At 38.5% G+C, this 27,504-nt stretch overlaps 1 protein-coding gene across 1 annotated transcript; it reads right to left on the bottom strand.

Annotated features, from left to right (window-relative positions):
• Positions 1–241: 241 nt before the first annotated feature.
• LOC114375195 (zinc-finger homeodomain protein 2-like) lies at positions 242–24,650 on the bottom strand. Its single transcript, XM_028332964.1, has 2 exons — positions 24,396–24,650; positions 242–811 (listed from the first exon to the last, which is right to left on the bottom strand). The coding sequence occupies exons 1-2, from the start codon at positions 24,648–24,650 to the stop codon at positions 242–244; spliced, it is 825 nt and encodes a 274-aa protein (XP_028188765.1).
• Between the last annotated feature and the right edge of the window lie 2,854 nt (positions 24,651–27,504).

The raw sequence follows: 27,504 nt of genomic DNA, 5'->3' as shown, positions 1-27,504 counted from the left end.
TGCGATGACAAATGGAGGTTATAATATATTATCTATTAATAACCAAATTAAGAATTCTAAATTGCACTTTGGAAGCAATATATTTATTTCTAGCATGCTTTGTCAGAACTTCAAGAACATGATCTCTCTGGCTTCAAGGTTGAGCTTCCAGCTGGGAATGGTGGTTGTTATTATGGTAACTTCAAACAGAGAAACATATATATAGAGAGAGAGGTAACGGGGCTGGATTTTTTTTTTCTGTCTAGGGCTTCTTACCCAAGGTGTGCTTGTTGTTGTGCACCCACACCTTAAGCACATGAGGCTGGACGCTACTTTGGGCACAAAACTCCTGCACATCACTCTCATTGTGCTTAAGAATCCTCCGACCAAGCTTTTCTACAAAGGCCAACATCTTCTCCTTTTGCTCTTGGGTGAACCTAGTCCTGAAACGCTTCTTGCTGGACCCGCCATGAGGAGTGGCACCACTCGTTGGGTCTGACACTGCCTCCATGTCCTCCCTTGAGGACTGGGCCCCACCACTGCCCCTTGATCTGGAGGGGAGTGCCAGTGTGGTGCATTGTTGCCCTTGCACACGGGGGTAGCCCACTTGCTCCCCATTGTACGCTGCCAACGGCAACGGCGAGTGGTGGTAGTAAGGCACCATGTAGGTGTCATTGGGGGTCTCCTTACGATGGAAGTTTCGGTGGCAGTTGCACACGAGGCATTTTAGCGCGTCCAGGGTTCCCTCCTCGCCCAGAGGCAAGAACTTGATGCATCCATCAAGTGTGTGGCCGCCAATTTTGACGATGTGGTTCTTAAGGCACTCATGATACTTCTCATTGTCATTGTTTTTGAAACAGGGTGGGTGGTGTTGGGGTCATTGGAATCGCCACTAGTATCGCCGCCGCCACTGGCTCCTCTTCTCCTTAACTTGAGGGCAGTATTCCGAAGTCGTTGTGACTCGTTGTTGCTGTAGGCATCCTCAACTCAGTTTCCTCATGTTGCTTAAATTCCATTTTGGAAATATGAGAAGAATTCTTGCTTCAAAGTTGTGATAGCTATGGGTGGTGGATGATTAAGCATAAAAGGAAGCGCTGAAGAGGAAACAAACAAGAAGTGTTGAATGAACTCTCTTTCTCTCTCTCAAATAATAGTTTCAGTTTCATACACTTTTTTTCTGCTTCTCTATTTTCTCCCTGATCCCCCGACCCTCGCGACTCTTAATTCTTTATCCTTGTACTAAATCCAATTACCTCGGTAATTTTTTATTAGTTTTTATTTTTATTTTTATAGAAACATTAATGTTTGTTTGAGGAGACATAAATTTCTTATCGGTGGAAAACATTAATCTGGGATCATTATTGCGTATAATACTGATTGTTAATAGCAAACAAAAACTAATCCAGTTGATTAAAATCATATCTTACAGGATTGTAAATTTAAATCTGACTGTCAATGAAGACTTTATTAATAAATATTTTTCAAGTAATTTTGTAATTATAATACAATTGAAATATATGTCATTATGATTGATGTCGGCACATCTTATAACACATTTCTTGTAACATGCTTCCTCCATGTTCAAAATAATTGACACTTGAAGTTTTTTCATACAAATTAAGAAAAACAATTTTATATGTTAATGAGAAAATCCATAATTGATATTATATTTATATGATCAACAAACAATGAATATGCTAGAATATTAATAATTAATTTTCTCCAATGATTGAAATGAATTATTTTACTTTATATTCACTTTCAAATCTTTTTTCTTTTTATGTTTATGTAGTACGTATAACTTTATTTAAACAAGCAAATTATTCTGATTAAGCAATGTATTTTGTTATAACCATTGTAGTTAGATCTTTGGTTCTTTCATGATTAATGGCACTTAAATTTTATCATTGCTTCCTAAATACACATTCAGCTAAACAAATGCATTTTAGTTTGGGTAAATTAGAGCAAAACCTCCTCTTGATAACTTTTTAAAAATTACACCTAATTCTCTTACTTTGTTTACTATTACAACAACCCCTACTAGGGGTACACAGTGTCAGGTTTTGTAAACATTTAATAGGAGATAATGTAATTTGTAAGGAGTCTCAATGCAATGTTGTTCATACAAGGGGGTTTAGTGTTGGTGTAAAAAATGAGGAGTATTATATGTAATTTCAAGAAACCACAAGGGGTGTTATTGTAATCTTACTCTTTTAGGGTAAAGTCAAACAATACCTTAAAGACGCGTTAATTTATTTGAATAATAAAAGCGAGTCTTTAATACAAGGTGTGATTCATTGTGTTAGTGCTTAGCTCTACGGAGTGTTTAAAAGATTGGCTAAGATTTTGTTAAAACATAAGCACTTAGACAATGTAGGAAAGCTGGAGTTGCTGCACATGATGTCCAACGTTGTGTCAAGGAATAAGATCGGGCTGCACAATGCACAAGGCAAGATAAAATGTCAAATGAAGAATTGAAGCTGCAGGATCCACGATGTCGGATACAATGTCCTGGACATCCTGCCCGAAAACACTGGAGGAGCTGCACAATGCACAAGGCAAGATAAAAGTCAAATGAAGCTGCAGGATTCACGATGTCGGACACGATGTCCTGACATCCGGCCCGAAAATACTGGACACATAAATCTGTTATCTCTTTAACAGATTATTGTGCAGTTAGCAACAGATTAGACGATCTATCTTTAGGAACGAATTAAAAGATAATTAAAGTTCGAATTTCAAAGTAGAAGAGTTCGTTCAGGGATTAAAGATTAAAGATAAAAACTAAAAGATCAAACTGTATCTTTTAGATCTTTAAGCGCAGATTTTCAGGAAAATGATAGATCTCATCCAGCACAAGTAGTTGCAGCCCAGAAACGCACACTGCTATATAAACATGAAGGCTGCACGAGTTCTGTACCAAGTCCGGGATTGAAGAGTTATTTTGTGAGGTTTGGGACTTGAGTGTTTTGTGAGCCACCTTGATGTTACTCTAACATCAAGTGTTGGACCTGAGTGTGTAGAGTTGATCTCTATAGTGTGTAGAGTTGATCTCTGTAGTTTGTGTAGAGTTGATCTCTGTAGTTTGTGTAGAGTTGATCTCTATTGTTCAGAGAGCAATCTCTGGTGTGTCTTTGATTTAATTGTAAACACGGGAGTGTGATTGAGAGGGAGTGAGCGGGGTTCTCATATCTAAGAGTGGCTCTTAGGTAGAGGTCGCACGGGTAGTGGTTAGGTGAGAAGGTTGTAAACAGTGGCTGTTAGATCTTCGAACTAACACTATTTTAGTGGATTTCCTCCCTGGCTTGGTAGCCCCCAGATGTAGGTGAGGTTGCACCGAACTGGGTTAACAATTCTCTTGTGTTATCTACTTGTTTAATCTGTTCATACAGTCAAACACAATCTGCATGTTCTGAAGCGTGATGTCGTGACATCCTGTACGACATCTCTCCCCAGTATCAGAATTTCAATTGGTATCAGAGCAGGCACTCGAAATCACTGAGTGAGATCTAGGGAGATAAATTCTGATGAACATGGAGAAAGAAGGAGGACCAGTGAACAGACCACCAATTCTGGATGGAACCAACTATGAATACTGGAAAGCAAGGATGGTGGCCTTCCTCAAATCACTGGATAGCAGAACCTGGAAAGCTGTCATCAAAGGCTGGGAACATCCCATGATGCTGGACACAGAAGGAAAGCCCACTGATGAATTGAAGCCAGAAGAAGACTGGACAAAAGAAGAAGACGAATTGGCACTTGGAAACTCCAAAGCTTTGAATGCTCTATTCAATGGAGTTGACAAGAATATCTTCAGACTGATCAACACATGCACAGTGGCCAAGGATGCATGGGAGATCCTGAAAACCACTCATGAAGGAACCTCCAAAGTGAAGATGTCCAGATTGCAACTATTGGCTACAAAATTCGAAAATCTGAAGATGAAGGAGGAAGAGTGTATTCATGACTTCCACATGAACATTCTTGAAATTGCCAATGCTTGCACTGCCTTGGGAGAAAGGATGACAGATGAAAAGCTGGTAAGAAAGATCCTCAGATCCTTGCCTAAGAGATTTGACATGAAAGTCACTGCAATAGAGGAGGCCCAAGACATTTGCAACATGAGAGTGGATGAACTCATTGGTTCCCTTCAAACCTTTGAGCTAGGACTCTCGGATAGGGCTGAAAAGAAGAGCAAGAATCTGGCGTTCGTGTCCAATGATGAAGGAGAAGAAGATGAGTATGACCTGGATACTGATGAAGGGCTGACTAATGCAGTTGTGCTCCTTGGAAAACAGTTCAACAAAGTGCTGAACAGAATGGACAGGAGGCAGAAACCACATGTCCGGAACATCCCTTTCGACATCAGGAAAGGTAGTGAATACCAGAAAAGGTCAGATGAAAAGCCCAGTCACAGCAAAGGAATTCAATGCCGTGGGTGTGAAGGCTTTGGACACATCAAAGCTGAATGTCCCACTCATCTCAAGAAGCAGAGGAAAGGACTTTCTGTATGTCGGTCTGATGATACAGAGAGTGAACAAGAAAGTGATTCTGACAGAGATGTGAATGCACTCACTGGGAGATTTGAATCTGCTGAAGATTCAAGTGATACAGATAGTGAAATCACTTTTGATGAGCTTGCTATATCCTATAGAGAACTATGCATCAAAAGTGAGAAGATTCTTCAGCAAGAAGCACAACTAAAGAAGGTCATTGCAAATCTGGAGGCTGAGAAGGAGGCACATGAAGAGGAGATCTCTGAGCTTAAAGGAGAAGTCGGTTTTCTGAACTCTAAACTGGAAAACATGACCAAATCAATAAAGATGCTGAATAAAGGCTCAGATATGCTTGATGAGGTGCTACAGCTTGGGAAGAATGTTGGAAACCAGAGAGGACTTGGGTTTAATCATAAATCTGCTGGCAGAATAACCATGACAGGATTTGTTCCTGCCAAAAATAGCACTGGAGCCACGATGTCACAACATCGGTCTCGACATCTTGGAACGCAGCAGAAAAAGAGCAAAAGAAAGAAGTGGAGGTGTCACTACTGTGGCAAGTATGGTCACATAAAGCCCTTTTGCTATCATTTACATGGCCATCCACATCATGGAACTCAAAGCAGCAACAGCGGAAGGAAGATGGTGTGGGTTCCAAAACACAAGACTGTTAGTCTTGTTGTTCATACTTCACTTAGAGCATCAGCTAAGGAAGATTGGTACCTAGATAGCGGCTGTTCCAGACACATGACAGGAGTCAAAGAATTCCTGGTGAACATTGAACCTTGCTCCACTAGCTATGTGACATTTGGAGATGGCTCTAAAGGAAAGATCACTGGAATGGGAAAGCTAGTCCATGATGGACTTCCTAGTCTGGACAAAGTACTGCTGGTGAAGGGACTGACTGCAAACTTGATCAGCATCAGTCAGCTGTGTGATGAAGGATTCAATGTAAACTTCACAAAGTCAGAATGCTTGGTGACAAATGAGAAGAGTGAAGTTCTAATGAAGGGCAGCAGGTCAAAGGACAACTGTTACCTATGGACACCTCAAGAAACCAGTTACTCCTCCACATGTCCATTCTCCAAAGAAGATGAAGTCAAAATATGGCATCAAAGATTTGGACATCTGCACTTAAGAGGTATGAAGAAAATCATTGACAAAGGTGCTGTTAGAGGCATTCCCAATCTGAAAATAGAAGAAGGCAGAATCTGTGGTGAATGTCAGATTGGAAAGCAAGTCAAGATGTCCCACCAGAAGCTTCAACATCAGACCACTTCCAGGGTGCTGGAACTACTTCACATGGACTTGATGGGGCCTATGCAAGTTGAAAGCCTTGGAGGAAAGAGGTATGCCTATGTTGTTGTGGATGATTTCTCCAGATTTACCTGGGTCAACTTTATCAGAGAGACATCAGACACCTTTGAAGTATTCAAGGAGTTGAGTCTAAGACTTCAAAGAGAAAAGGACTGTGTCATCAAGAGAATCAGGAGTGACCATGGCAGAGAGTTTGAAAACAGCAGGTTCACTGAATTCTGCACATCTGAAGGCATCACTCATGAGTTCTCTGCAGCCATTACACCACAACAGAATGGCATAGTTGAAAGGAAAAACAGGACTTTGCAAGAGGCTGCTAGGGTCGTGCTTCATGCCAAAGAACTTCCCTATAATCTCTGGGCTGAAGCCATGAACACAGCATGCTACATCCACAACAGAGTCACACTTAGAAGAGGGACTCCAACCACACTGTATGAAATCTGGAAAGGGAGGAAGCCAACTGTCAAGCACTTCCACATCTTTGGAAGTCCATGTTACACTTTGGCAGATAGAGAGCAAAGGAGAAAGATGGATCCCAAGAGTGATGCAGGAATATTCCTGGGATACTCTACAAACAGCAGAGCATATAGAGTATTCAATTCCAGAACCAGAACTGTGATGGAATCCATCAATGTGGTTGTTGATGATCTAACTCCAGCAAGAAAGAAGGATGTCGAAGAAGATGTCAGAACATCGGGAGACAATGTAGCAGATACAGCTAAAAGTGCAGAAAATGCAGAAAACTCTGATTCTGCTACAGATGAACCAAACATCAACCAACCTGACAAGAAACCCTCCATTAGAATCCAGAAGATGCATCCCAAGGAGCTGATTATAGGAGATCCAAACAGAGGGGTCACTACAAGATCAAGGGAGATTGAGATTGTCTCCAATTCATGCTTTGTCTCCAAAATTGAGCCCAAGAATGTGAAAGAGGCACTGACTGATGAGTTCTGGATCAATGCTATGCAAGAAGAATTGGAGCAATTCAAAAGGAATGAAGTCTGGGAGCTAGTTCCGAGACCCGAGGGAACTAATGTGATTGGCACCAAGTGGATCTTCAAGAACAAAACCAATGAAGAAGGTGTTATAACCAGAAACAAGGCCAGACTTGTTGCTCAAGGCTACACTCAGATTGAAGGTGTAGACTTTGATGAAACGTTCGCCCCAGTTGCTAGACTTGAGTCCATCAGATTGTTACTTGGTGTAGCTTGCATCCTCAAATTCAAGCTGTTCCAGATGGATGTGAAGAGCGCGTTTCTGAATGGATACCTGAATGAAGAAGCCTATGTGGAGCAGCCAAAGGGATTTGTAGATCCAACTCATCCAGATCATGTATACAGGCTCAAGAAGGCTCTCTATGGATTGAAGCAAGCTCCAAGAGCTTGGTATGAAAGGCTAACAGAATTCCTTACTCAGCAAGGGTATAGGAAGGGAGGAATTGACAAGACTCTCTTTGTCAAACAAGATGCTGAAAACTTGATGATAGCACAGATATATGTTGATGACATTGTGTTTGGAGGAATGTCGAATGAGATGCTTCGACATTTTGTCCAACAGATGCAATCTGAATTTGAGATGAGTCTTGTTGGAGAGCTGACTTATTTTCTGGGACTCCAAGTGAAGCAGATGGAAGACTCCATATTCCTCTCACAAAGCAAGTATGCAAAGAACATTGTCAAGAAGTTTGGGATGGAAAATGCCAGCCATAAAAGAACACCTGCACCTACTCACTTGAAGCTGTCAAAGGATGAAGCTGGCACCAGTGTTGATCAAAGTCTGTACAGAAGCATGATTGGGAGCTTACTATATTTAACAGCTAGCAGACCTGACATCACCTATGCAGTAGGTGTTTGTGCAAGATATCAAGCCAATCCCAAGATAAGTCACTTGAATCAAGTAAAGAGAATTCTGAAATATGTAAATGGCACCAGTGACTATGGGATTATGTACTGTCATTGTTCAGATTCAATGCTGGTTGGGTATTGTGATGCTGATTGGGCTGGAAGTGCAGATGACAGAAAAAGCACTTCAGGTGGATGCTTCTATCTGGGCAACAATCTTATTTCATGGTTCAGCAAGAAGCAGAACTGTGTGTCCCTATCTACTGCAGAAGCAGAGTATATTGCAGCAGGAAGCAGCTGTTCACAACTAATTTGGATGAAGCAGATGCTGAAGGAGTACAATGTCGAACAAGATGTCATGACATTGTACTGTGACAACATGAGTGCTATTAATATTTCTAAAAATCCTGTTCAACACAGCAGAACCAAGCACATTGACATTAGACATCACTATATTAGAGAGCTTGTTGATGATAAAGTTATCACACTAGAGCATGTGGACACTGAGGAACAAATAGCAGATATTTTCACAAAGGCATTGGATGCAAATCAGTTTGAAAAACTGAGGGGCAAGCTGGGCGTTTGTCTGCTAGAAGACTTATAGCAATTACTTCTATTTGAATGTGCTCAAACGTTAATAGCACATTCATTACTGGGCCGAAACAGATTTGACCGTTGCTTCACACGTCCCTCTACATTCCGCATTCAAATTTACAGTTTAGTGGTAATCTTGTTTTCAGCATTCCACAACAGCTCTCAGATTTTCACGAAACCATTTCAAAAGCTCTGCTTCTCCATGGCTACCTCACCAAAAGATACTGCAGCTCCTGGCTCACCCTCTGTACCATCATCTCCGCACCAGGAACAACCTGAATTCAACATCCAACCCATACAAATGATTCCTGGCCAAGCTCCTGTCCCTGAGAAACTGGTTCCCAAAAGACAACAGGGAGTGAAGATTTCTGAAAACCCTAGCCCTGCAACAAGTCCTAGGGAAGTAGACCCGGAGATGGATAAGAAGATCCGCAGTATTGTGAGTAACATTCTGAAAAATGCTGCTGTGCCTGATGCTGGTGAAGATGTTCCAACATCCTCCACCCCGAATGTTTCTGTGCCTGATGTTGATAAAGATGTTCCAACATCTTCCGCTCCAAATGCTGAAGCCCTCCCTTCACCCAGTGAAGAGGAATCAACAGAAGAAGAAGATCAAGCCACAGAGAAGACCCCTGCACCAAGGGCACCAGAACCTGCTCCAGGTGACCTCATTGATCTTGAAGAGGTAGAATCTGATGAGGAACCCATTGCCAACAAGTTGGCACCTGGCATTGCAGAAAGACTACAAAGCAGAAAGGGAAAAACCCCCATCAAGAGGTCTGGACGAATCAAAACTATGGCCCAGAAGAAGAGCACTCCAATCACTCCTACCACATCCAGAAGGAGCAAGGTTGCAATCCCCTCCAAGAAGAGGAAAGAAATTTCCTCATCCGATTCTGATGATGATGTCGAACTAGATGTCTCGACATCAATGAGGGCCAAGAAATCTGGGAGAAAGGTGCCTGGAAATGTTCCTGATGCACCATTGGACAACATCTCTTTCCACTCCATTGGCAATGTTGAAAAGTGGAAATATGTGTATCAACGCAGACTTGCGGTTGAAAGAGAACTGGGAAGAGATGCCTTGGATTGCAAGGAGACCATGGACCTCATCAAGGCAGCAGGACTGATGAAAACTGTCACCAAGTTGGGAGATTGCTATGAAAGTCTAGTCAGGGAATTTATTGTCAACATTCCCTCTGACATAACAAACAGAAAGAGTGATGAGTATCAAAAAGTATTTGTCAGAGGAAAATGTGTTAGATTCTCCCCTGCTGTAATCAACAAATACCTGGGCAGACCTACAGATGGAGTGGTGGATATTACTGTTTCTGAGCATCAAATTGCCAAGGAAATCACTGCCAAACAGGTCCAGCATTGGCCAAAGAAAGGGAAGCTTTCTGCAGGGAAGCTAAGTGTGAAGTATGCAATCTTGCATAGGATTGGCGCTGCAAACTGGGTACCCACCAATCACACTTCCACTGTTGCCACAGGTTTGGGTAAATTTCTGTATGCTGTTGGAACCAAGTCCAAATTTAATTTTGGAAACTATATTTTTGATCAAACTGTTAAGCATTCAGAATCGTTTGCTGTCAAATTACCCATTGCCTTCCCAACTGTATTGTGTGGCATTATGTTGAGTCAACATCCAAATATTTTAAACAACATTGACTCTGTGATGAAGAGAGAATCTCCTCTATCCCTGCATTACAAACTGTTTGAGGGGACACATGTCCCAGACAATGTCTCGACATCAGGGAAAGCTGCTGCTTCAGGAGCTGTGTCCAAGGATGCCTTGATTGCTGAACTCAAGGACACATGCAAGGTGCTGGAAGCAACCATCAAAGCCACCACAGAGAAGAAAATGGAGCTGGAACGGCTGATCGAAAGACTCACAGACAGTGGCATTGATGATGGTGAAGCAGCTGAGGAAGAAGAAGATCCAGCTGAGCAAGAAGAGGCAGCTGAGGAAGAGGAAGATGCAGCAGAAGAGACAGAATCAGATGATGATGATTCTGAAGCCACCCCATGACCATCAGACCTTTATTTTTGTTTTTACTATTACTAGCTATAGGGGCATGTCCCTTTGAACAATTGATTACTATTGGTCTGTAATATTTGCACTTTAAGTTCATGCATTCTACTTTTGTCAAATTCTGTCTAAAAAGGGGGAGTAATAGTATTATCATGCATGATTTTGAGTAGTCGGATACTATGTATGCAATAGTAGTGTTATGCATGATGTATGATTTTGAGAAGTAGGATACGATGTATGCATGATTCATGATTTTGAGGGGGAGTTGTATGTATATGATCCTGAGGGGGAGACTGCTGCTGCTGATGATGACTGGTGTAATAGTAGCTGATAGAAGATGCTGCAGTAAGGGGGAGCAGAACGCTGATGTCACATGAGATGTCTTGACATCCTGGAAAAGACTAGTAGCTGATAGAAGTTGCTGCAGTAAGAGCATGGAGACAGGGGGAGCAGAACGCTGATGTCACGTGAGATGTCTTGACATCCTGGAAACGACTTGCAACTTGCAGAATTTTGCTGTCGCCATTACCAATTCCGCTGTGCTTGATTACTCTGATAATGGAAGTTGCTGATCCCACTTGCATAACTGCTCGTACCTGCTCAGGAAGTGTCTAAGTATGTTTTAGACAAAATTTGCCAAAGGGGGAGATTGTTAGTGCTTAGCTCTACGGAGTGTTTAAAAGATTGGCTAAGATTTTGTTAAAACATAAGCACTTAGACAATGTAGGAAAGCTGGAGTTGCTGCACATGATGTCCAACGTTGTGTCAAGGAATAAGATCGGGCTGCACAATGCACAAGGCAAGATAAAATGTCAAATGAAGAATTGAAGCTGCAGGATCCACGATGTCGGATACAATGTCCTGGACATCCTGCCCGAAAACACTGGAGGAGCTGCACAATGCACAAGGCAAGATAAAAGTCAAATGAAGCTGCAGGATTCACGATGTCGGACACGATGTCCTGACATCCGGCCCGAAAATACTGGACACATAAATCTGTTATCTCTTTAACAGATTATTGTGCAGTTAGCAACAGATTAGACGATCTATCTTTAGGAACGAATTAAAAGATAATTAAAGTTCGAATTTCAAAGTAGAAGAGTTCGTTCAGGGATTAAAGATTAAAGATAAAAACTAAAAGATCAAACTGTATCTTTTAGATCTTTAAGCGCAGATTTTCAGGAAAATGATAGATCTCATCCAGCACAAGTAGTTGCAGCCCAGAAACGCACACTGCTATATAAACATGAAGGCTGCACGAGTTCTGTACCAAGTCCGGGATTGAAGAGTTATTTTGTGAGGTTTGGGACTTGAGTGTTTTGTGAGCCACCTTGATGTTACTCTAACATCAAGTGTTGGACCTGAGTGTGTAGAGTTGATCTCTATAGTGTGTAGAGTTGATCTCTGTAGTTTGTGTAGAGTTGATCTCTGTAGTTTGTGTAGAGTTGATCTCTATTGTTCAGAGAGCAATCTCTGGTGTGTCTTTGATTTAATTGTAAACACGGGAGTGTGATTGAGAGGGAGTGAGCGGGGTTCTCATATCTAAGAGTGGCTCTTAGGTAGAGGTCGCACGGGTAGTGGTTAGGTGAGAAGGTTGTAAACAGTGGCTGTTAGATCTTCGAACTAACACTATTTTAGTGGATTTCCTCCCTGGCTTGGTAGCCCCCAGATGTAGGTGAGGTTGCACCGAACTGGGTTAACAATTCTCTTGTGTTATCTACTTGTTTAATCTGTTCATACAGTCAAACACAATCTGCATGTTCTGAAGCGTGATGTCGTGACATCCTGTACGACATCTCTCCCCAGTATCAGAATTTCAGTTTTGAATAATAAATTTATGGATTCTTCAAGGACCAGTTTAAGATGTGGTTTTCGGTGGACCAACCATTATTTTTAACCATTTATAACCACAATAATTAGGGCATTTGCTTCTTCCTTGAGATCCTAAGACACTTCCATAAGTTTTAGTTCTTTGGATAAACGTTGAAACTAAGACTTAATACTAGAGCTTAATTACTTTTAAGGTTCACCACCCCTTTCCAAATATGTGTTCAACTAAACAATGCATTTATGTTTGACAAAGTCAAACAATGTGTTAAAAACATTTTAATTTATTGAATAATGTTGGATCAAGAGGCCTCAGAATAATTAAGAAGGGGGGGGGGTTGAATTAATTATTACTAGACCTTTACTAATTAAAAATTTACTCCTCTAAGGCTTTTACTATGTTGTTAAGTAAATGAAGAATAGAAAAGAAACTTAACCAAAAGTAAAAACGGAAATTAAAGTGCACAGCGAAAATTAAAAGAGTTAGGAAGAAGGAGACAAACACACAAGAGTTTTTATACTGGTTCGGCAACAACCCGTGCCTACATCCAGTCCCCAAGCTACCTACGATCCTTGAGATTTCTTTTCAACCTTGTAAAATTCCTTTACAAGCAAAGATCCACAAGGGATGTACCCTCCCTTGTTCTCTTTGAACAACCTAGTGGATGTACCCTCCACTAGAACTGATCCACAAGAGATGTTCCTTCTCTTATTCTCAGTCAAACCCAAGTAGATGTACCCTCTACTTGTACCACAAAGGATGTACCCTCCAATGTGTTAAGACAAAGATCTCAGGTGGTTAAACCTTTGAAACTTTGTGAATGGGGATACAAAAGAATTCTCAGCCGGTTAGTCCTTTGAAATCTTTCGTATATGGGAAAGGGAAGAATCAAAAGAATTCTCAGACTGTGTCGTTTTGAATTCTTTGACAAGGGAGAAGAGAGACACAAAAGAATTCAGGCGGTTAGTCCTTTGTTCTTTTGGAAAAGGGAGAAGAGAGACACAAAAAAAATTCAGGCGGTTAGTCCTTGGCGAATTCTTTTTGGCAAAGGGAGAAGGGAATGAAAAGGATGAATAGCACAAGTTTTCAAGGTTTGGAAAACCAAAAAACTTTGAAAAGCTTTTGACAAAAGGAAGAATAAGAAGAAGTTCAAAGAGACTCAGAAATCAATGTGAAAAAATTGCTTGTGTAAAGAATGAATTGGAAAAGATAGATGTATAGATTGATAGATTGGATTGATGTGAAATGCAAAACAAAGCCTTGCTTTTATAGACTCTTCATTTCTGGTCAAGAGAACCATTAGAAGAGTTATGACCTTTAGAAAAACTTAAAACCAATTTGAAAAAGTCAAAAACTATTTGAAGAGTTACATCTTTTGATTTGTTCAGAAACTTTCACTGCTAATCGATTACCAAATCAGTGTAATCGATTACACAAAGCTTTTTTGTGAAAGAATGTGACTCTTCACATTTGAATTGAATTTCAACGTTCAAGCACACTGGTAATTGATTACCAAAACATTGTAATTGATTACAGCTTTTCGAAATCAATTGGAATGTTGTAAATTCAGTTGAAAGCTTTTTGAAAATCATTTTGCTACTGGTAATCGATTACAATAATCTAGTAATCGATTACCAGAGAGTAAAAACTCTTTGGTAAAAGGTTTTGAGAAAAATTCATATGCTACTCAGTTTTTGAAAAAAAATTTTAATACTTATCTTGATTGAGTCTTCTCTTGATTCTTGAATCTTGAGTCTTGAATCTTGATCTTGATTCTTGGAACTTGAATCTTGAAACTTGATTCTTGATTCTTGAAATCAAATTTCCTCTTTGAACCTTGAAGTGTTCTTGATTCAATCTTGAACTCATTCTTTGATTCCTGAGATCATCATCTTTGTTATCATGAAGTGTTCTTGACTTTTGAGCTTTTTGTCATTACCTTTGTTATCATCAAAACTTCTTTGAATCAATCTTGATTCATCATGAAGTTTGCTTCTACAAATAATAAATGTGGTTCTTTAATATGAGGTCCAGTTAATTCATCTAAATATTAAATGGACGGATTCTTTGAGGACCGATTGAAGATGTAGTTTAAGGGACCATTACTTTTGATTGTTTGTAGCGAGTCAATACCAATTGCATTAATATTTGCATACGTCATCATCATTTTTTTAGAATACTAAACATGCACAGTTGTCAGCCTTACTTTTGTTGTCATCATCTTCCATGATAGTTGTCTTCTCTATCTCTCTCATTCTAATCCTTGTTCTCTTCTCTCTTATCCTTGGTCTCTCTCCTTCTCTTCTTGTACTTGCTCTCTCCTTTTTTTTTTCTATACTCTAGTCTTCACTTTCTCATTTGTTCTCTTCTCTTTCATCCTCACTCTCTTCACAACTAGGATATCTATTATGGCAACATTGCTCTTGCATATTCAAATGCTCCCAATGATGCTTCGGTATATGAAGAGGCTTTAGGGTTTATTTTATCTCCAATGTTATTTCATTTCCTTTTATTCATTTGTTGTTTATTATTTGCAAAAGTTGGAAGTTGAGGGGAAATGGGTCAACCCAGCTTTCACCTTTTTTTTATCTTTCTATTTTATAGATCTTGTTGTTTCAACACAAAATATATCAAATGCAACTCAAGCTTCAACTCTTAAAGTACCACCCTAACACCTCTTCCAAGGACCACTCCCTAACTCCAAACCCCATGTGTCTCTGTCGACCTTTTTAAACACCCCATTTTTTTCGTAAAATAAATTAAAAAGGATTATATTTAAAATAAATAGAGTTTTAGAAAAATAATGAAGATTTTGGAATTAAATAAATAAAGAGACAAATAAAATAAATATATGTTCTTAAAAATGTTTTATTTATTCATTTGATAGGTAGTAAAATAGAGTTTATTTTTATAAAATGATAAAATCACTACCACAAAAATGGTCTTCTACGACGAAAGTTTTATTATAGTTGTACAAAAAATGATGTCATAAGTGGTGACATTTTTGTAAATAACTAGAAATTTTCAAAGAGGATTATATCAAAATTGTCTTTGAAAATGAATTACGACATCGATTCTTATAGAACCGACGTAGAATGCGAGAATACAATGTCTTCAGGGAATGTGAACGGGTTCTCTCTCACTCCTTATTTTCATCTTCTTTTCAATCTCTTTCTCCTCCTTGCTCTCTCTCTCTCTCTGTCCGTGCCTCCATCACCATGGAGATCCCCACGAAGCCAGTGAAGATACAGAGGCACAGGTGTTCATTGCTCATGAGATTGACTTGGATTCTTCACCGCCAGAAGCTATCCTGTTTCTGGTTCGAACATGGCATCTACATCCTCCTTATTAGGTATGTCTACTAAACCTTTGTTTAAACCCCAATCTCCACGCACATGCATTCGTTGCCTTAAAAAACTACAAACCAACGCTCAACTTATGATGAAAGTCTCACTATTCTAACTAAGATGCTCAGCCTTGTTCAATTGCAAAACCCTTGTGGTGCTCAAACTTATTAGGGGCTTAAATAGGAACCATTTTTCATTCGGTTTTTCATCTGTTGATCTACCCTTACTAACAACCCTGCATTTGCAATCATTTATACTGGAGTGTAGGGATACGATAGAGCTTCCTGGTGGGAGTTTGAATCTCAAGTTCTCGTGTGTGAGCTATCTTTGAAAGATTGCCCAAGTTGGTTAGAGCCACGATTGCGATAGGCCATGTTCTATTGGAGGTGTTAATAATGTTAAGTTTTTGCGCATAGATTGGGTACTACTGAGTGTGATATTTTTTTGTTACTTTCCATATTTTTAAGGAAGAAGGGGTTTCTAATGTTTTGTTGTTGTGATACCAGATGAAGGACAAAGAGGAAGCGGACTTGATTCTTGAGTTATTAAATAATATATATATAAGCATCTAAAGTTTAATCTTAGAACAAAGTAAATCTTCACCCATACGTACACTCACACACAAACATATGTGATATTACACTTTTGTGATATTTTTTTTTTAATCATAAAAAAGTAAATAAATCTAAAATGCTAATTTTTATTGTACTTGTGTATATATCCATGTGGGATGTGGCGAAGGACCCAAAAGGGTGTAAAATGCTTTTGTTGGTGAAATGGTAAAGAAGATGAATTAAGGCAAAAAACTTACTACTTTGGAAACAAGAAAAACGTAAGCACATGCTTTCTTTAGTCCATAGGGATAATGTATTGTGACATATTTAATGGGCCAGGGAAGCATTATCATTGATGCGAGAATAACTTATTGGCCTTGGAGACGGGCCATATTGGAAACTTACTATTTTGATGTTAGTATATGCATGACAAGCAACAAAATTTAAGAATCATGATGAAAATGCATGGCGTTGGAGACGGGCCATATTAGATGATTTCGTATGGTTATTTTCTTGCCATATCCATTGTCTACATGTTGTAATGTTTTGTGATATTTGGCTCAGTCATTGGTAAGAATGCAACCAGTGTACTGTGTAACTGTTTTCTTGCCATATCCAATTTGTGTTTTATTTCATCTATATAGATTTACAAATTTCATTGGCTTTTTTATTGGCTTCCCTGTTTTCAAATGTTAAAACTGCTACAAGTTTGATGATTGTTATTAAGTTGTTGTATTAGTATTTTCTTCTATCTAATCTGATTACCTTTTTTTTCTCTCCTTTTCTTTTTTTTTTATATAATTGCAGTACTTGCATACATAGGTCTGTTTGGAACTGGGCTATTTGCTATCTTTCTTTTCCAATTTTTTGTTCAAGACACATCATTTCCATGTAAGTCAAAAAATGACTGCGAAATGATATTGTCACAACCTACCCTTCGGCGGGAGGGCGACGCGGGGCTCACGGGAGCGTCTTCCATGGGAGGAAAATGCGTGGAGTCGCCACCAACGTTTATTCGAGGAAAATGTCGGAAAAACCGGAAAAAGGTGTGGTCTACGAACTTTAAGTATGAAAAGTTCGGGAGTTGTATTTACGCACGGGGAAGGTATTAGCACCCACGCGTCCATCACAAGGGACAACAGCCTTTAATCGAGTGTGCAAATATGACTTCAATTTGTTTTATTTCCCTTTCACGTTTTAATGTCTTTTTATGCCTTTTTTTGTATTTTTTTTATCTTTTTGTGGTCGACAAGGGTGTTTCCCTTGCTCCTACGTATTCCTTAATGGTGATAAGGAAATCAGACCTACATAGTTCTTTGAGAACTAAGCATTGGTTAAGTTGTTTTTATCTTTTTTTGCAAGATATATTTTGACTGGACAAAAGGTCATTTAAGGTGTTGGACCATTAAACGATCTTTTGATTTTGAAAGGAGAGAAACGTTAAGGCGTTGGACCATCAACGATCTCTTGTTTTTTTGAAAGGAGAGAAACGTTAAGGTATTGGACCATTAACGATCTCTTGGTTGTGAAAGGAGAGAAACGTTAAGACGTTTGACCATTAACGATCTCTTGGGGTGGTGGACAAAAGCGAGGCTTTTGCTTCTACGTATCCTCAATTGCGATGAGAAAATCAGACCTACGTAGTTCTTGCAAAAAGCGGTAAAGTTACATGTTGATTTTATGCTTTTGAATGGACCATGTTAACCGATAAAAGAAAAGAGGACCGTTTAAGGCGTTTGGACCTTAAAACGGTTTTTAGTGATTTTTGCGGACAAAACTTGATTTGTGAGTTGATTTTAGCCTTAGTTTCACTTTGGTTATTAGTCAATTGATCCAAGGAAACTTCCAAAGAAAAACGTCCGATTGATTTTTTTGATTATTTTATTCAAAGATATTTTGATTATTTTATTATTATTTTTCAAGATATTTTGATTATTTTATTATTATTTTTCAAGATATTTTGATTATTTTATTATTATTTTGCTTTTTTTTGTTTTCACCGAGGTTACAACGTGAAAGATCGGTTAGATTTTGTTTTAACAATGATTAAACGAGATTACAACACAAATGATCGGTTTAAATTCATTTTATCATTTATTAGGCGAGATAACGGCTTAAACGATCGATTAAAGCGCATTAAAAACAGAATAAAAGAAAACCGAAAATGAACGAAATGAAGATGAAAGCTAAAAAAACAAGAAATGAATTGAAAGCCTCGGATTCGAAAACTTACTCGTTGAAGAACGAAGAACGGTGAAGAACGACAAAAAACCTTCACGGATTTGCTCACGGAAACGTCTCGAAAGCGATACGGAAGCACCTCAGCTTCGATTTTCTTCACGGAAACAATTTTTTTCACCCAAAACAGCTGAAATTCATAGCCAGGGGGATGAGGGATATTTGGAACAACCCCCTTTTGCCTATTTATAGGAAAAACGGTGAGGAGGTTGCCGCCAAGCTTGCCCAGGCGAGCTGTTCGGAAGCAACTCTGCTTCGAAAACATTCTGGAAGGGCCCAGATTCAAAAATTTCAAAATTTCAGACTTGACTTTCTTCTTTTTTTCTATTCCTTCTCATGCAAAATGTGATACTGGAATATGATAACGGACAAATGCAGGAACGATATGTTCATCATGATGCCATGAAGAAATGCTTATGCGATGAATGATATGAATGCATTTACGAACACGAGAGCCCGGAAAATCATCTCTTCTTACTTGCGCATTCGGAGGCGCAGTGCCCCATGTGTGCAGTTGACATGGACCTTCCGACTTCCCGTGACAAAAGATGAGACCAACATACAACGCATGCATGATGCAGATGCGCAAAAGCGCAATAGGGGGATGTAAACAGCATGGCAATATCCTCAAATAATCATACAACAAAGGCGTACATGACATTTATATGCATGGCAGTGTTTAAAAGGCATGCAGCGTGTTCACTTCGTGCCCTTATTTTAGGGACCTAAATGGGAGGAACTAAAAGGCTTTTTAGTGATAATTCCCAAGGTGGTCATATCTCTCTTGATGGTCTCTAGAGGTATCATCCTCTTCGAAGAACATATTGCGGCAGTAGGGACTACTAGCAACAATATGTTATCAAAGAGAAAAACTCTAGATGCGGGTTCACTGTTATCAAGCAAGTCAGAGACCTAGCATGACCACAGATTCACCTCCAGTCCTTATGTTCCCATGGACCCGGGTATAGGGCCCCTTTTCAACTCACCGTGTGTGCACATAGTGTTGGTGTTTGTGTGCATCAAATGAATAAATATCTACCTCATGCATACATTTTTAAAACACACTAAAAGCATCAAAAGAGTTTATATATACAAGAACATAAGGAAAAAAGACAAAAGGGAAGTCATAGTAAGGGAAGCACACTAATTGATTGGCCTAACTCTCTAACAGTAGTCCCCAGTGGAGTCGCCAACTGTCGCAACCTACCCTTCGGCGGGAGGGCGATGCGGGGCTCACGGGAGCATCTTCCATGGGAGCAAAATGCGCGGAGTCGCCACCAACTTTTATTCGAGAAAAACGTCAGAAAAACCGGAAAAAGGTGTGGTCTACGAACTTTAAGTGTGAAAGGTTCGGGAGTTATATTTACGCACAGGGAAGGTATTAGTGTTGGATCGAGTGGCCTCAGAATAATTAAGAAGGGAGGTTGAATTAATTATTCCTAAACCTTTACTAATTAAAAAATTACTCTACTAAGGCTTTTACTAAATTGTTAAGAGAATGAGTAGTAGAAGAGAAACTTAACAGAAAGTAAAAGCAGAAATTAAATGCACAGCGGAAAGTAAAAGAGTAGGGAAGAAGGAGACAAACACACAAGAGTTTTTATACTGGTTCGGCAACAACCCGTGCCTACATCTAGTCCCCAAGCAACCTGCGGTCCTTGAGATTTCTTTCAACCTTGTAAAAATCCTTTTACAAGCAAAGATCCACAAGGGATGTACACTCCCTTGTTCTCTTTGAACCTAGTGGATGCACCCTCCACTAGAACTGATCCACAAGAGATGTACCCTCTCTTGTTCTCAGTCAAACCCAAGTAGATGTACCCTCTACTTGTACCACAAAGGATGTACCCTTCAATGTGTTAAGACAAAGATCTCAGGCGGTTAAACCTTTGATACTTTGTGAATGGGGATACAAAAGAATTCTCAGGCGGTTAGTCCTTTGAACACTTTTGTATATGGGAAAGGGAAGAATCAAAAGAATTCTCAGACTGTGTCATTTTGAATTCTTTGACAAGGAAGAAGGGAGACACAAAAGAATTCAGGCAGTTAGTCCTTTGTTCTTTTGGAAAAGGGAGAAGAGAGACACAAAAAGAATTCAGGTGGTTAGTCCTTGGCGAATTCTTTTTGGCAAAGGGAGAAGTGAATGAAAAGATGAATAGCACAATTTTCAAGGTTTAGAAAACCATAAAACTTTAGAAAGCTTTTGGTACAAAGAAGAAGAAGAAGTTCAAAGAGATTCAAGGCTTGTAAAGGATCGTAAGAGATTGATTGGAAAAGTATTCAAGATTATTGAAATGCAAAACAAAGCCTTGCTTTTATAGACTCTTCATGTGTGGTCTAGACAACCATTTAGAAGAGTTATAACTTTTAGAAAAACTTAAAACCAATTTGAAAAAGTCAAAAACCATTTGAAGAGTTACATCTTTTGATTTTATTCAGAAACAATCACTGGTAATTGATTACCAAATCAGTGTAATTGATTACACAAAGCTTTTATGTGAAAGGATGTGACTCTTCACATTTGAATTTGAATTTCAACATTCAAGCACACTGGTAATCGATTACCAAAACATTGTAATCGATTACAGCATTTTGAAATCAATTGGAATGTTGTAAATTTAGTTGAAAACTTTTTCAAATCCATTTTGCTACTAGTAATCGATTACAACAATCTGGTAATCAATTACCAAAGAGTAAAAACTCTTTGGTAAACATGTTTTGAGAAAAATCCATGTGCTACTCAATTTTTGAGAAAACCATTTCATACTTATCTTGATTAAGCCTTCTCTTGATTCTTGAATCTTGAGTCTTGAATCTTGATCTCTTGAGTCTTGATTCATGATTCTTGAAATCAACTTTCCTCTTGAATCTTGAAGTGTTCTTGATTCTATCTTGAATATCTTGAACTCTTCTTTGATTGACCTTTGAGCTTTTTGTCATCACCTTTGTCATCATCTTTTGTTATCATCTTTGTTATCATCAAAACATCTTTGAATCACTCTTGATTCATCATGAATCTTTGCTTCTACAATTAGCACCCCACACGTCCATCCCAAGGGACGACTGCCTTTAATCAAGTGTGCAAATATGACTTCAATTTGTTTTATTTCCCTATTACGTTTTTATGTCTTTTTTGTATTTTTTATCTTTTTGTGGTCGACAAGGGTGTTCCCCTTGCTCCTACATATTCCTTAATGGTGATAAGGAAATCAGACCTACGTAGTTCTTTGAGAACTAAGTGTTGGTTAAGTTGTTTTTATCTTTTTTTGCAAGATATATTTTAACTGAACAAAAGGTCATTTAAGGTGTTGGACCATTAAACGATCTTTTGATTTTGAAAGGAGAGAAACGTTAAGGCGTTAGACCATTAATGATCTCTTATTTTTTTGAAAGGAAAGAAACGTTAAGGTATTGGACCATTAACGATCTCTTGGTTGTGAAAGGAGAGAAACATTAAGGCGTTGGACCATTAACGATCTCTTGGGGTGGTCGACAAAAGCAGGGCTTTTGCTCTTACATATCCTCAATTGCGATGAGGAAATCAGAATTACATAGTTCTTGCAAAAAGCGGTAAAGTTACATGTTGATTTTATGCTTTTGAACGGTCCATGTTAACCGATAAAAGAAAAGAGGACCGTTTAAGGCGTTTGGACCTTAAAACGGTTTTTAGTGATTTTTGCGGACAAAGCTTGATTTGTGAGTTGATTTTAGCCTTAGTTTCACTTTGGTTATTAGTCAATTGATCCAAGGAAACTTCCAAAGAAAAACGTCCGATTGATTTTTTTGATTATTTTATTCAAAGATATTTTGATTATTTTATTATTATTTTTCAAGATATTTTGATTATTTTATTATTATTTTGCTTTTCTTTGGTTTCACCGAGGTTACAACGTGAACGATTGGTTAGATTTTTTTAACAGTGATTAAACGAGATTACAACACAAATGATCGGTTGAAAGTCATTTTATCATTTATTAGGCGAGATAACGGCTTAAATGATCGGTTAAAGCGCGTTAAAAACAGAAGAAAAGAAAACTGAAAATGAACGAAATGAGGATGAAAGCTAAAAAAACAAGAAATGAATTGAAAGTCTCGAATTCGAAAACTTACCCGTTGAAGAACGAAGAACGGATGAAGAACGGTGAAGAACGACGAAAAACATTAACGGATTTGCTCACGGAAACGTCTCGGAAGCGTTACGGAAGCACCTCGGCTTGAATTTTCTTCACGGAAACTATTTTTTTCACCCAAAATAGCTGAAATGCATGGCCAGGGGGATGTGGAATATTTGGAACAACCCCATTTTGCCTATTTATAGGAAAAAGGGAGAGGAGGTTGCCGCCCAGCTCGCCCAGGTAAGCTGGGTTGCTTCGCACCCCCCTTTTGATAAGTTCACCCCTTCTTTCTTAAATTTATGGAAAAGTTACGAAAGCATATCAGACTTGACTTTCTTCTTTTTTTCTATTCCTTCTCACCCATATTAGGTGAAATATTCTTATTTAGGGTTATGGGAATTTTACGAAAGCATTACGGAAGCCTTACGAAAGCATATAGGACTTGATTTCCCTCTTTTTCATCTTCTCTTTCACCAATATTAAGTGAATTAGGCTTACTCAATGTTTCAGGAATTTTACGAAGCGTTACGAAAGCCTCGGAAGCTCCGGAAACCATTTTCCAACAAAACGTGGAGGATCTTGATAAGTTCACCCCCTCCCTTTGCTAAATGCACTCCTTTCCGGAATGTTGCGAAACTTTACGAATTACGCAACAAGGCTCTTCTTGACTTCCGAAATGTCGCGGAACTTTACGGATTGCGTAACAATGCCTCTTTTTGACTTCCAAAATGTCGCGGAACTTTGCGGATTACCTAACGATGGATGTTAAGTACCTCAAGGCGGTCAAGCGAAGGTTGCATGCCATCAAACGATGGTCCCCGAACGAAATTAGGGTATGACAGATACCCATCTTGGGTCATTGATGTGATTTATCCTAAATATTTTGATGTTGCTAGTTTAAAGACCTATCTATGCTTTGGTGTTTGGATTGATAGTTATTGTACCATATCACAATTCTCAAACAAATAGTTTTTTGCATGAATTGTTGATGATGCAAATAACAATAGCCACAGTCATTCTAATAATTGCTTTCGTGCCCAACAAACCTGGGGAAATATTTTAATCATTGTTAACATGTTCTTTTCTGTAACTAAATTGCAAATAATTTTAGCTAAAATTTTCGTGTAGTTTTCCCTTTATTAATCTCTTTAAGAAACAGAAAAAGGAAAAAGAATTCAATACGATGCAACATAAACTGAAATTTAGTGTCTTTTCCCCTTTTTCCCTACATGTTATTGTCCCCCTAATCATGGTAGGTATTATTGTTCGAGTGGTTAGAAACCTGCTTCAGTTTAATTTCATGCCAAAGGATAGTTGTAGCCGCTATTCATTTATAAAATAGATCTTCACTTATGTGATATTTAAAACACCGATTTAATAATACCTTTATGATAGTTTTTAATTATTTTAATTTTTTTAAAAAATACATTCTAAGACGGTTCTAAAAAACCCGTCTTAGAAGGATACCATTCTAAGATGATTTTTGGGAAAATCGTCTTAGAGTTCTCAAATTTTTAACAATTTTTTTTATTTTTTAAAAAGACATTCTAAGACGGTTCTCTTTTCTAAGAAGGTTTTTCTAAACACCATCTTAGAATCTTCACTAATTTTCAATTTTTTTTAAACAAAATCATTTTAGAAAGTGTACTTTCTAAGACGGTTTTTAACTGACAACCATCTTAGGAAGATATGTTTTTCTAAGATGGTTTTTTTGGAATTGTCGTTGAAAGTTTTTGACTTTTAACGACGCTGACTTCGAAGACGGTTCAAAATCGTCTTTGAATATGCGTTACAACCATCGTAAAAGGGATTTTTCTAGTAGTGTGGGTCTGAACAACTTGCACAGAGGCAGGATTTGGTCCTGACAGGATGATGTCATCTATATACACTAGTAGAATGACTAAGGAATTCCCTGAACCAATGGTGAATAGGGAGTAATCATGTTTGGACTGATGGAACCCATGACTAAGAAGGGTAGTGGAGAACATACAAAACCATTTCCTAAAAACTTGTCTAAGTCCATACAATGATTTGTTCAATTTGCATACCAAGGAAGAATTTTTTGACTTGTAACCTTTGGGAAGTTCCATATAAACTTCTTCCAACAAATCTCCATTCAAAAAAGCATTATTAACATCTAATTGGAGAAGGCACCAGTTTCTAGTAGCAACAACACAGAGCAAAACTCTCACAGTGGTAAGCTTGGCCACTAGAGAAAAAGTATCAGAGAAATTGATTCCAGCTTGTTGAGTATACCCTTTGGCAACCAATTGAGCTTTGTATCTATCCGCAGAGCCATCCATTTTATATTTAACCTTATACACCAATCTACAACCTATACAATGCTTATCAGGTGGCAAGGGAACAAGTGTCTAGGTGGAATTTTCCTCAAGAGCTTTGATTTCCTCATTTATTGCTTGACGCCATTTAGGATAGGGGGCAACTCGATGATAAAATTGAGGTTCATATACAGCTAAAATCAGGTTAATGAGAGCTCTATAAGGGGAGCTAAGAGCTAACAAGAAACAATGATGCTGGATCAGATATGCAGTCTTTGATTTTGGTGTAACATAGTCAGACAAGTATAAGGGAGGCTTAATATGGCGTGTACTCCTTCTTAAAGTGACAGAAGGAAAAGGGTCAGGTTGATCTGGGCTAAGGACTAAGGGTGGATCACTTGGATCTTGGATACAACTAGCAGGTGTCTGTGGTGATTGGCTAGTATTTTGGTAAGGGTTAGGTAATGTATTAGTGAGAGGAATGAGGATAACCAAATCAAGTAAGGAATCAAGAATGACTTGGTTCTGTGAAATGGTTTGAAAGGGAAAAATGGATTCATAGAAAACAACATCTCTAAACACAAAAAACTTCTTAGTGTCCAAGCTATTCAATTTGTATCCTTTATAACCTCTTGGATAGCCAACAAATATTGCAGGTACTGCTCTAGGGGAGAACTTGTTCCTTGATGACGGAAGAATGGAGGCAAAGGCTAAACAACCAAAACTCCTCAAGGCATGATAATCTGATTCCTTATTGAACAAAATGTTGAATGGTGAGTTGTGTTTTAGTAATGATGAAGGAGTTCCGTTGATGAGAAAGGTTGTAGTGGTAACACAATCTCCCCAAAATGATAAAGGGACTTTAGAATGGAAGTACAAAGCTCTGGCTACATTGAGAAGATGCTAATGATTCTTTTCAACCACTGAATTTTGTTCTTGTCTCTCAATACAGGAAAATTGATGAAGAGTGCCTATGGAAGCCAAAAACTGAGTGAGGGCAAGCTCTTTAGCATTGTCAGATTTGAGGCACTTGATGGAAACACCAAACTGAGTTTGAACCATGGTGAAAAATTGTTTCACATAAACTGAAGCTTCAGATTTGTGTTTAAGTAGAAATAACCAAGTGAATCTTGAGCAGTCATCTACCAATGTAAGGGAAGATCTCTGCCCCTCATATGTAGGGTGGGCATAGGGACCCCATATATCACATTAGAGTAAATCAAAAGGTAAATAAGATAAATTGTTAGAGTTAGGAAAGGATAATCTTCTAAGTTTAGCAAGTGGAAAAATAGAACAATTAGAAGAAAAGAAATTAGGAGAGAATTGTAAACTAATTTTATTATTCAAATGATTGAAAACTTTGTCTTATATATGACCAAACCTAGAATGCCAAATATGAGCATTTTTACAAAGAGTGGAATTTACGTGTGAATTCATAACAGAAAAAGTAAATTTGCAATCATGAGTGTCCTTGAGGTTTAGGACATAAAGGCCTTGGATGAGATACCCTTTACCAATCCTCTTGCAAGCTTGCTTCTCTTGAATATCAAATTCATTTTGGGAAAAAATGGACAAATTAGGTTTAATTAGTAGGGCACTAACTGAAATTAAATTGAATTTGAATTTGGGAATGTAAGCAACATTATGCAAGACTAAGATGTTGGTAAAGCAAACTGAACCAATGGCAATAATGGGTATAATGTCACTATTAGGAAGAGTTACATTTTTATCAAAAACAAGCTGGTAGGATCTAAAATGATGAAGAGAGCAAGTAATATGAATGCTTGCACCAAAATCTAAAAGCCAACAATCATGAAGAAAATTGGAAGTAGAAATAAGCATACTACTCGAGGAATGACAACATTGGTAGCATGACTTTCTAAAAGATTCATCAATTGGCTATATTGTTGAGCAGTAAGTTGAAACTGGGAACCTAAGTCAACAAAAGAAGGTTGTGATTGAGGCATATCAACAGACACTTGGTGAGAAACTGTTGATGACCTTCCACAGTTCCTTTTTCCAAAATTTGTAATTACTCATTTTATGAAGAAGTGGTTTAACCGGCAAGTGCACCAGGTCATCAAGTATTTAATTAAAACGGAATGATCCGAGTATCGAACATAGGGAACTTGTTTATTTAGCAAAGTTTTGTTCAATAATCAGGCATTTTGTAAACAGAAATTAATAAATGTGAATTGAAGTAAAAGTATGATATATGAAAAAGGTTTTACATCAACTATTCAACAGAAATCCCCAACTAAGGGTTTTAGACTTCCATGGCAAGGAAGCTCCTTTTACAATAAAGAAAGGGAATCAAGAGAAATTGCTTGCTTACACAGGAGGGGGAATGTCTCCTCCACCTCTTGGCACCTCAAAATCACTCAAAAGCTCCCTAATCTCTCTAAAAGTTCGAAACTTGGCTCCTTGCTCTACTTCTTCGTTCTCTGAAGTTCACACCCAAGAGCTCTCTGTGGTGATTATTCTCTTAAAAAAAAAAGCTTTCTATATCTGTGCAAATCAGGCTTTAAAAGGGCTCAAAAAACTAGACGTCGCGCTTAGCGCCATTTTCGCGCTTAGCACAAGTAAGTGAATATGAGCTTAGCGCCAATCTCGCACTGAGCCTGGAAAGCAACAGACAACTCGCTTAGCAAGCTGATATCGTGCTACGCGTGAGGTTGCATAGCAGATGCCCTTCCAGATTCCCTTGACTCGCTAAGTGATCTTGTGTTGGGCTTAGCCGCTGATACGCGCAAAGCACACGGAGCTCACTTAGTGCGACATCCACTTTGGCACTTCTTCAAATTTGCTCTTTTTTTGCCTGAAATTGAAGAGAATTTAACATTAATTCCATATAAAGAGGCTTCTAATGAACAAAGAT

This window comes from Glycine soja, chromosome 2, assembly GCF_004193775.1.
Source record: "Glycine soja cultivar W05 chromosome 2, ASM419377v2, whole genome shotgun sequence".
NCBI classification, from domain to species: Eukaryota; Viridiplantae; Streptophyta; class Magnoliopsida; order Fabales; family Fabaceae; genus Glycine; species Glycine soja.
This window is presented reverse-complemented; position numbering and strand designations above follow the sequence as displayed.

Coding starts and splice junctions, on each gene's coding strand:
- LOC114375195 (XM_028332964.1), bottom strand. CDS start 24,650: ATGGATGGCTCTGCGGATAGATACAAAGCTCAATTGGTTGCCAAAGGG. Junction 812..24,395: donor AGTCAAAAAATTCTTCCTTG/GTATGCAAATTG, acceptor GACAATGAGAAG/TATCATGAGTGCCTTAAGAA.